Raw genomic sequence first — 11375 nt, 5'->3', positions numbered from 1 at the left:
AATCAAATGTAAGGAGGCTCTGATTTCCCATTTAAATAAATGTCTACTTTGCCATCTACTGGACAAAATATGTTATGACATTTCAGGCCAAAATAAAGAACACTATTTCTGGTGGACTTCTCCTATAAACTGTCAAAGCATAAAAAACAAATCATCCTCAGCATTATTCAATCCTTTTATTTAGATATGCTTGGAATGTCATTTCAGTTACAAGTATAAATTCATGTGATTTACATCTGAACATTTAATACAAAGCTGAGGAAATACAGCATACAAGAAGCATACAGTATCTAGGCCCATCATCAAAAACAGTAAGAACATATTTATCTGCATTGTTGTGAGAAAATGAACAATTTGATTACTTGATAAAGAAAACTCACTGCTGTCTGCTCAAATTTACGGAAGCAGAAATTGGCAGTGCTAGCCATTTCTTCTTTAATTAAGCTATCACTTGATAACCTGTTAATAAACCAGTGATCACAAGAAAAACAAAAGGCCATTTTCTCAAGATCACAAGATTATAAAGTTCTTTACCAAGAAATATTTCCAAGTACGTACGGCCGTTCTGGTCTTCCGTACAAAGTGCCAAACAGCGCCAGTGATATTGTACGTTAGGTAGTCAGCATGATGTAACTTAACTATTTTGTTACAACAAATCCTTTCACCTGATAGGACATAAAATGAATTGTTGACGACGACAACATAAATAACGATTGTAGATGTTGGTGTAGAAATGTCTGAATAACATTGGTTACAAATGGCCACCACACAGCACTACAGTAACAATAAAACAGTAGCAGTAACCTCCTATCGGCCCATTTTGTCTGTAAGGAAAAAGACAAACAAACCAAAAAGTCTCTTTGTCTCTCCAATGATTGGTGCATAATGGCAGCTAGCACAACAGATAATATTATCTAGAGTATTGTGAACCAGCATCATGTTGAAACAGACTGTGTGATATGAGTAAATCAAAAGACAAATGAGTCAATGCAAACATTAAGAGGTTGCCTGAACCCACTGAATGATATGCAGCTAAATACATTAACTGTAAACCTTTTATCTAAAACTTCTAGACAGTTCATATTTTTTTGTATTGACTGATTCCGTCATCCAATGTGTGATCTTTAGTTTCAAAATGTAACTGTCACAAGATATGTTCCCTCAAACCTGAATTATTAAACCTAATAATTGTTATAGCTTAATATACACCTTAAAAACCAGGGCACGACATAATCAAACTTTTGTAAACAAAATTTGAAAATCCCTTTAACACCCATTTTCCCATTAAATGACATAGCATTAAGAATTGATAAATATCTTTTTGAAAGTACTGCATGCAAAAGTACTAATAAATGACTGATTGATGCATGTGCAGTTAGGAAATCCATGAACAGTACATTCTTTGTTGCTCATGCAAACTATCTCAAATGAGGTGAAAGATAGGAAATGAAACATTTTATAAAATAAACATAAAAATTAAAAATGTGCGATTAAATACAAAACGTGTACAGCAATCAGAGACATCCCAAGACACTAATTTCAGCGAGTTTCACTGCAAATGTGCAAACGTACAGTATGGCTGTGCAAGCAGAGAGGATGCAGCCGGTAGGTCAGCTGAGCATTTCTCGCTGACGTGTTTGGTCATAAAGGGAAAGTTTATCCAATGTAATCCGACAAGTTTATGCCACAATACAATAACTTTTTAAAAGTGCAATTGCAGCCAAATCAATTTCCTTAAATTCATATGAAAGGTTAAAGATGAAAATCGTTGAAAATTGGCAAGGCAGTACACAGATGACATTTTCCCTTACTTAAAACAAATCTGTATCCTTTAACCTTAATAACAGTTGTGATCGTCAGTATCTGATCTGAGCTCCAAAACACTGACATCAAACACAAAGCCAGATCAAATATCTTTTTAAAAACACAGTCAGCTGCTGCTCCTTTAAATTCCAGACTTCTGTGTTATGATTTGGGCCAAAACAGCTGCAGTCCAAATACTTACAGAGCTCACTGTGTTTTGTATACAAGTGAAATCTGGCAGATGTTGGTATACGGACAAATCTGATAGAAAGATTACCCAAGAGTTCAACGGTCAAAGCAGCATGGTGTGTTTCCATGTCTATCAACGTATTAAAACACAACAAAAGAAAGATGTTAAGATTTTAAAGAACTTGTTGGAAAATAATATAAAATAGTCATTAGTGAATTCCTGCAAGTAGACTATGGGGGATCCTGAGTTCCTTCATTGTGAATTTAAAGCTGAAACGTACGGCTTACTACAGTGTTTTACAACTTATCATTTTTATTATAGATTAAGCTGCCGTTTATTTAATGTCAAAACAATGTGAAAAAATTATAATTAATTTCCCAAATACCAAAGTGACGTATTGTTTCCACAGATATTTCTTTCACCATTAGATATAACAAAGTAAAGCTGTAGTGACTGAAACCAGCAAATGTTTGATTTTTATACTTGAAAATTTACAAAATATGGTCAATTAAATTTCAAACTAGATGGTGACTAGATGTCATTAAATGTGATCGTCTAATTGATTGACTGCTCATTGGCGGTTATTGTTAGCACAACATAACTATCAGAGGTACGTAAACTTCAAATTAAAGCGCTCTTGAATTAAACCAAATCATCAATAACAACATTTAGCCCAGTGACATAATAAACAGATCAGTTAACACACGACACACTGGTCAGGGTTTTTGGATTCTTCGGTCACGCCGTCAGTGAGCTGGCAGCTGTTGGTCAAAGCTCCCTCTTTACTTTCTAAATCGTCAGGCAGCTCCATAGTGTCGGCTTCCCCCGAGAAGATCCTGTCCAGCTCTGGGGTCTCGGCACAGGCGTCTTCGTAGGCACTTATGCTGTCGGAGTCGTTCGTGTCCGGTCCGTCCTCAAGGCCGTTTCCACAGGGCCTCAGCAGGACCCCGTCTTCAGAGCCTGGGTTGTGCAGTGAGAGAGAGGGTATGTGGCCCGAGGCTGTGATGACCATCTTCCGCACCTTTGTCAGGAGGCTTCCTTCCTCGTCTGCCTCGTCGCTCTGTCCCACTTCCTCCTCCGTCGCCCTGCGTTCATCGCTGGTTAGATCCGTGACATCATTTTTCGTTTGGTGTCCTTGTGCCGTTTCCTCGTCCACATTCCTGTGTGTGTCCGCTAGAGCAGATGGTTTGTTATTGCTTTCCTGCAAAGAGAAAATAAGTGAAATGTCCTTTCAGATAAAAAAAATATGAAGCTGCATTTGAAGCCATTTAGTCATGGTATTTTGTCCATCTAAAACTAAATGTGAATTTTTTTGTTGCTCAGATTTAATACTGGACTTTTTCAAGTGAACAGATTAGAATTCACCGAGTGTATTACAGTACATGATGGACTGCCATAGCCAGAGATTAAGTTAGTTATAAGGACAAGATTGCAGAGAAAGGTTAACACAAGCTTAAAACAAAAATTGACTTACTCCATTATTACCATTCAATGACAAGGGGTCACATTCCACAAACTGTTATGAAACAGCTTTCATTTCCTTCTACATCCTTACACATTTAAAAAAAAAAACGATCAGGGAGTTTTCTTTCTTTTTGTTTTTAGGCCTATGCTGTTGGAGTGACTGATAGGCCTTTCACACCGCCGCAAAATCGGAGCTAGTTCTGGGCTTGTTCGGAGTTAGAGCCAGTGTTTTGGTTTCACACCGCCAGAGAGCCTGCTCCGGGCCGTAAAAACCGGGGGAACTCATACCCCAGGATTGAGCGGGGTTTGATAAGAACTGCTTGCGCGAACGGTTGGGGGAGGGATTATCCTGACCAACCAGAGCAACTCAAACCTCATGCCCGCCATATTTAAAAACACCGCTACTACGAGACGTAAACATAACATAATTACCGAACGTAGCGATCAAATTGACCGGCGAGAATACGCTGTATGGGTCCTGTTTGCTTAAGAAAGCAAAGCGAGAGCCAACAAGTGTAAAAATAAGACGTATTCGCCGCTGTTGTTGTGCTTAAAGCTAGCGGTAGCTTTAGCGTTAGCCACAAGAGCAGCGGCGTCGGGTGACGTACACACACGTTTACAGTGACGTCATGACGTTGCTCTCTTGCCGGCTCCATGGCCGTCTCCGGTCGATGTGAAACCAACCGGTTCATAACTGGGATAAGGCTGTAACCAGTTTTGAACTGACCCCAACACCAGCCTGGAACTGACTCTTGGTTCATTTTGGTGTGAAAGGCCTATGAGTTTGTAGTGGAGAGAGAAAGACAGGCAGACAGATAGAGAGGCACAGAGAGCTTTATTTTATAATTTTGCTTTTTGACTTCTAAGTGATCATCTGACTTTAGACTGACTCCTGCGGTCAGCTCCGTGGAGCCGATCAGCTGTTTGAGACGGAGATGAACCGAAAGGGAAACTGAAGGTGGAGCAGTTAAATATAAATAAATAAACATTGTAACCAAACACAATTCATGTGTTCCATGATTAGTACAGTAGCTCACGTCCACCACCCCCCTCTTCTCCTGATGGGATCGGCATCAGCGATCAGACAAGTTTGTGAAAGGACATTGTGGCTATGGGCAACATCGCCCAACCCCTAGAGCCTCTATAATGTTATGTAATACTCTCCTTTTAAATCTCACATTTACCTCATTTAATCTCTCCACCTCTTGCATCAGAGAATTGACCATGCTCTCCAGCTTCCTTTTGGCTTCCTTCTCTCGTTCCAGCTCCTACAGATAGCATAGAGAAACAGTGAATAAAACCAGATGACTGGCAGCTTGTTGGTGTGTCATACTTTGTTACGACAAGAAAGAAATACAACATTCCAACTAGAAAAAAATTGTTTTTTATGTGAGCCTGGGCGTACCGAACTAGCCTGTCCAGCCTCCCTCTGGGCCTCAGCCAGCAGCTCCTCTACACTCTCCAGTGTGTCCTGCAATACGTCCACCTGGAACAACAGAGTCTCTCGCTCCACTTCCAGCCCACGCAGCTCCTGCACCACCTCGTCATAGCTGGTCTGCAGCTCCAGCTATACACACGCGCACACACACACCGAGCGCGCACACGCACACACACACACACACAGTGGGCAACTTTAGGGGAGCGCATGGCAGTCAGTGGGTGGGCAAATGTTAAGCCAGCTCTCAGAGGCATCAGTGGGAAGCCTCATCTTTCCATGTGTAATGGAATATGTATCACTGCAGTAATGTTTCAGACCTGACTGGACTGTGAACCATGCTTTACATAGTCTAATAATAATTGTGATTAGAATTAAAGTAAAAAATATTCACCATTTCTGTGTGTCCCATGAAGAGATCCTGCTCACTCTGGACAGATGGGGGGGAAGGAAAACAAAAGTTAATGTATAAATAGTAATGATTCCTTCATATTAAGTTAACTAAAGACTAGTCTACTTTTTTTTTATTGAAAGCATTTGTGCATAAAGTTAAATAGAGACAAACATTTCCAAAAGTCCTTATAGGATCCTTGGTCCTCTCATTTACACTTGTTTTTTAAAATCACACTTTCTCAGATTATTTAAAAAAAAACAGCTGTTAACAAAAATGGAGTTTCCAGTAATGAGATTGGGTTATTCGTGGTAGGAGAAACTGTTGTATATAGGTCACAGACTTTAGTATGCTGAGAAAATCTCATTTTGTGACCTTATCTTAAGACTGTGTGATGGAGGCACAATGTCTGATAACAGCTCTGAAAACACAGTATGTGATAACAGAGGAGGTTTGTCAACTGAGGTAGAGAAGGAAGTTCCTCAGCTATTTTTTAAGAGAGAGATCTAAATATAAAATAAAATAGTAAATGGCTTTTAGTATATAATGAATAAAATGTGTTTCTCTAGTAGTCCGCTAATGTAAAATATGACAGTCAGTTGCCTCCTCCCAGATTTTTTAGTCATGAGTCACCACTGGTGATTAAGAATGATAAAACATTTGCAAGGTAAATATGTCTGACCTTCCTCATCAGGCCATAGAACAAGATAGGTCACAACATTTTTAGTGCAACACAGACTCACGAATATTTATGTATTTCAGGCGTGTTGCCTCTGCCACAGTGGTTTACCTCGGAAGTGTTAAATTCAGAAAAACAAAAGAGAAATACTCAAGGATGAGAAATCAATTTTTTAAGCTGTTGAACATCCTGAATGAAACACACTCTGGCCCAAAGAGTTCACTCAATGCAAGTTTGGAACATTTAAAAAATGTCTTTGTGATACTAGACATGAAACAAATATGAAGCTGTATATCGAGAGGTACCTCCAGTTTACGTTATCTAAGTACAGCAGTCGAACATGATGTTTTTAGATTATGAAGCACCATTACAACACATTAGAAAAAGTTCATTTCAATTGAAGTACAGGAGAATCACCATCACTAAAATCCACTTGAAGTATTGAAATAATTCTGCTGTCATGTTATGAGGTTAGGCTATTACCAATGTGCTAAAACAATACGTTTGCAGCATCTTACTATCATAGCTCAGGGAGGTTGAGCTATGGCTGGAAAGAAGAAAGAATACAATTCTGCCGCACAATGTATTCCCCCCCCCCCCCCCCCTTTCTAACATTCTCATGTTGTTGCTTTTTTGTGAGAAAAATAAATGGTTAAACCTAAACGTAAAACAATCACTTTTTGATTTGACTGTTAACAGCTCATATACAAAATAATAAATAAAATGGTGTGCAAAGAGAGGATAAGTGTTGCAAATACCCAAGTCCCTAACCTGTGGTAGTTAAGCATAGCGAGTGAGTAAACTTCCTGGTTAATTATATTGTAGGCCTAATTATAATGACACGAGACACAAACTGAGTCTGTCCCAGGTTCAATTACCTGGCTGTCGGTCCTCCTCTTCAGTGTGCCCGCCCTGCTGTCACTCCGTGTCACACGCCTGGACGAGCTGTCAGCCTGTTTAGAGAGACAAACAAACCCACTCACTCAGGTTCAGGTAGTGCCAAACCCAGGCAGAGAGAACACAATGGGGAAGTGAAGACACAGCCTTGACAAAGACCAGTCGGTTGAGCCTTTAACAGTGAACAAAATGGATGCAGTTCAAGCTGGGGATATTTTCTAGCTTTTAATGTTAAATAACTCCAGAACACAGCCGTAACGTTAGCTTAACAAATAGCCTACTGGTAACACCATAAATTAAACGTGATTCCTGACCTCTTTTATTATGCTGCGGAGAGACTCATCTTCACTCAGACCTCGAGAAAACGTCCGTTTCCTTGGCGAACCGCTGCTGTCCAAAGTAACTGAATGCATTGTCCCCCTTTTTCTAGGTTTATATTAAGTTTTCCTTTATGTAAGATCCTCCTCCGAGCTTCTCCGAGTGAAGTGGTGTTTGGTGTTGTTTGATTCCTACGCACCTAGCAGCAGCTGAGTGTGCTGCCGACGCCCAGGCCGTCAACTACGGAAAGCCGCGGGGACCAAACTGTATTTACCAGCCGCCCTCACTCCGCCCACAGCCAAATAGGAGTCGAAGTTCAGCCTTTCAAAGGAGACACGAGTCGTGTTTGGTAGTGTGTGGATAATGCAAAAATGACTATGCATCTAAAGTGTGTTTGATTGTTTTAAGCTTCAGATCCATTGCGCGTGGCAAGTTAAGCCCTACATGTAAAGTCGTCTCTAAAAACAACAAGGTCCACCAAGTTGTTTCAGGTGAGCGTGACATAGAGTAGACTAGGCCAGACAAGGGAAGTTTAGGGAAAGTGGGTAGGCTACAATAAGCAGTTGTTGACACACTTTATTGCAAATACAAATCACACAACATAAAGGACTTTGTTTAACCAAAATATTTCGTCAAACACCTCATTGATAGGCCTACCTGAATAAGAGGGGGAAGGTCTATACAAGTAGGCCTATGCTTTCCTATTCCATGTAGGCCATAGCCTAAGGATGAGAACAAACTGTAAAATATAACCTCTGTCATCTTGAAAGGTTATTTGATAAATTATACGGTCTATTTGATAGGCTACTTTTCCAAGCAGACATTTTTACTTTTCGTAACAGAAAAGGCACAGGTGTCAAATAACATTATCGACTGCCCTGATCTATAGCAATGTCCATGTCATGACAGTGTGTCAGTGAAGCGGCAATTGCCCAATTCAAGGACCCTGAAACTGAATCAGCTAAATGGAATTGTTCTTTATGGTCATCATATAGCCTAGACCTGGGTTTTTCCTATTGTGACATGTCAAAACAAGCTCTCTCTCTTTGTCTCATAGCATCATCATCTCACCAACACACCATTGGACTGCTGGTCAACACTTAAACATGGGGCTTTCCTTTCTGGGGAGAATGTGACAGATTGGCTCATCGTGGTGAGTATTTGGTCTACAAGTAGAGTTGGAGCTTACAGGCCTCAGTGACAGAGTCCGCTCCTGTCTAACAGATTAGATAAATTAAGCATTTATAGCCTACAGATCCCCAGTATAGGAGAATGAGTATCAATGAGTTGAAAGAGTGTGTGCATAAAATGCTGAGAGAAACATTGATCCTGGCTGCAATCATGATGCGGCTTACAACCGTTTTTATATACTTTATATCATTTAATTGATTTAGATCATACATAGACACATTTAAGGAAAAACAAAGATAATGTGTCTCAGTAAGGTGTTGGACACATTGTGCTGCCAGAACAGCTGCAATGCTTCTTGGCATTGATTCTCCAAGTCTCTGTAACTCTACCGAGGGGATGGACATCATTCCTCCCAAAGATATTCCCTCGTTAGATGAAGGTGTAAGAGGGGGCACTCTAACATAATCTACCATAGTTGCTCAATTGGGTGACAGCGAAGGCCATAACATATGATTCACATCGTTTTACTCCTCAAACCAGTCTGTGATCCTGGAAGAGACAGCTCACATCAGGATAGAAATGTTTCATTAGATGTGGACATGTGGACCCAAACCATGCCATATCTTCTCTGTAGACCAGTGCTTATGTTTTTTAAGCCTTTTAATAATGTGTTTATGCACTGCAACCATACTATAATAGATAGCATTGAATCTTATAACTTGGTGCAAGAAAGTGTTCAAGCACATTTCCCAAAATGTAAAACTGCTCTTACAGGTTGATGCTGCTTTCACTGGCCTACAGGGATAATAACAACTTACAGTGCTGAAGATTGTTGTTTCTGGTGAGTGAGACTGATATGTTACTTAAAATCTTAAAAAGTTTCTGTTGTTAGTTTATGTTAGATATTCATGTTTCACTTGATACTGGACAGTTTTTTTCAACCATGCTGCAGTTTAAGTTACCGTTTTATGTTTGGTGGGAGAGCTGTTGTGTTGGGAGATTGCAATGGCAATGAGATGGAATGGAATGGAATTTACATTCCATCTGCATATATAAACATACAAAACCTACAAACACACTGAGCAGAAACATGATGCAACCACTGCTTTGGCCCAAATACAATAGAGAATGGACTCATTTATTATGCTTTTGATCCATTACATTTGAAGAATGCTGTTAACTCACTTTAATTTCAAACCATATTTGATTTCTGAAAAAGTTTCAGGTCAGCAGTATTGAAAAATGTGAAGCGATTATTGTTGCAGGCGTTGAGAGATTCCTTTGTGCCATTAAACTGGACTGAGGGTAAACATTTATGACTTTTCTGCACACAAGAGAAGGGCATGTGAGTAAACAGCATCAGCAGTGTTTGCTATGAATGAATGTTTGACCACACACTCAGGATTCGTTTTCTAAGGCACTAATGCACAATCCTCGTTAATTTGCTGCAGTTTAGTTGTCAGACACATCAGGATTTGAACAATACAGTTTTAATACAAACATATGCCCACACTTTTTCAGTTAGAGAGCTCTGTTTCCACAATAAGAAGTGACAGACGGAGCCCACTCATGGAAGCTAGTTAGTGAACCCTAATGTGCAGCTGTGTTTTCCTCCAGCAGATGTCACTAGTGGGTCAGTGATGCCTCAGGAGAGCAGGGAACTCATTACCCTAGGAAGTACAATTTGTACATGTATCTGTTTCAGAAATATCACAACTTTTATTCAGCTTGTACACACTCACAAATACAGTATCTGTTCATGGTTTGTGGTTGAAGCTTCATTCGAATCAGTTCATATGACATTTTGACAAACTTTGGGCGTGTAGATCAAATGTGCAGAGGACTTAAAATTATACCATCATTCATAGAGACAACTTTCATTACATCATAATGCATATACCAGCTATACAAATAAGTATTGAATGTGAATGAATGCCTATAAATATGAAACAGTCTATATTCATAACAACAGTGCAGACCTGCTGCTTATGCGTTACTTCAATCAATTAATATTAGTATGAATAAACGTTATTTAAACATAATTTTACTATTAAAAAAAGGTGTATCACTTTTGTGCATTTTACTGCCGTTGATTTTAAATGAAGACGCCAGTTATTACTTTACTGTTTCACACTGCTACTTTGACGCTCAGTTTGCATCGGACAAGCTCGTAAAACTTCTATCATCTGCGTTTCTAATTTAAGCGTTTGAAAGGTCTGCACGTGCATATTTCTCGTCACTGGTTTTCTTATTAAAAATTCACAGTGTGTGTGTGTGTGTGTGTGTGTGTGTGTGTGTGTGTGTGTGTGTGTGTGTGTGTGTGTGTGTGTGTGTGTGTGTGTGTGTGTGTGTGTGTGTGTGTGTGTGTGTGTGTGTGTGTGTGTGTGAGAGAGATATTTAGGAGATGCTGCGGAGAATTCGGGAGGGATCCATGAAGCTTTTTCTTCTTTCTAATTTACACCATAATAAACCATTTATAACAACAGGCACGTTGAGCCACACTTTATGTCATCACCTTAATAACCTAATTGGGCTATATCTCTAATGTGAGGCATTGTTTGTGCACTGTAAAAACATTTATACTCTCATAACAGTGCGCGCACCCTCCCTTCGCTCTGTCCCTCTTGACTTGGTGACAGACCTAAAAGCCTTTTGTTGCAATCTTAGCCAATGGAGACGGATTACGACACCGGGCAGCTGAGATATATAAAGAGCCCCTTTTTGACCGCACTTGCACATTTTTCAGTGACACTTCTGAACATTCACACACCTCCTTGGACTAAATTGTACAGAAGACCCCCAAAACAACCATTATACTAGCCTACATGTGAGAGGACTATGCATTCTTCAGACATTTAATTTGTTAACTTTCAATCCAAACAGCCCATAGGCTATACCGAGAAACACTGGGACGTACTTTTTTTCTTTCTTTTTTTCTTTTTTTGATAATTTATTGCAAAATCTCCTGCAGCAAAAAAAACAACAACTTCGGAGTGATCTTATTGGATTAGATACATATGTCACTGATTGGACAGTATAAGGCAAGGAGCGGCGCACATCGGAGAGA

The 11375-nt window shown here is 39.7% G+C and overlaps 1 protein-coding gene across 1 annotated transcript; it reads right to left on the bottom strand.

Annotated features, from left to right (window-relative positions):
• Window positions 1-171: 171 nt before the first annotated feature.
• On the bottom strand, window positions 172-7405 carry LOC307249923 (uncharacterized protein). Its single transcript, XM_080026825.1, has 6 exons — window positions 7174-7405; window positions 6841-6915; window positions 5287-5322; window positions 4863-5024; window positions 4642-4725; window positions 172-3194 (listed from the first exon to the last, which is right to left on the bottom strand). Exons 1-6 carry the CDS (start codon window positions 7270-7272, stop codon window positions 2691-2693), a joined length of 960 nt encoding a protein of 319 aa, XP_079882951.1. The 5' UTR covers window positions 7273-7405; the 3' UTR covers window positions 172-2690.
• Between the last annotated feature and the right edge of the window lie 3970 nt (window positions 7406-11375).

The sequence above is a fragment of the Ammodytes marinus genome (assembly GCF_949987685.1).
Source record: "Ammodytes marinus genome assembly, chromosome: 4".
Taxonomy (NCBI): Eukaryota; Metazoa; Chordata; class Actinopteri; order Uranoscopiformes; family Ammodytidae; genus Ammodytes; species Ammodytes marinus.
The sequence above is the reverse complement of the archived record's forward strand: the minus strand, read 5'-3'. Positions and strand labels throughout refer to the sequence as shown.

Excerpts from the sequence above, each read along its gene's own strand:
- LOC307249923 (XM_080026825.1), bottom strand. The coding sequence starts at position 7,272 with ATGCATTCAGTTACTTTGGACAGCAGCGGTTCGCCAAGGAAACGGACG. Across the intron at positions 5,025-5,286 it reads TCATGGGACACACAGAAATG|CTGGAGCTGCAGACCAGCTA; the intron begins GTGAATATTTTT and ends GCGTGTGTATAG. Across the intron at positions 4,726-4,862 it reads AGGCTGGACAGGCTAGTTCG|GAGCTGGAACGAGAGAAGGA; the intron begins GTACGCCCAGGC and ends TGCTATCTGTAG.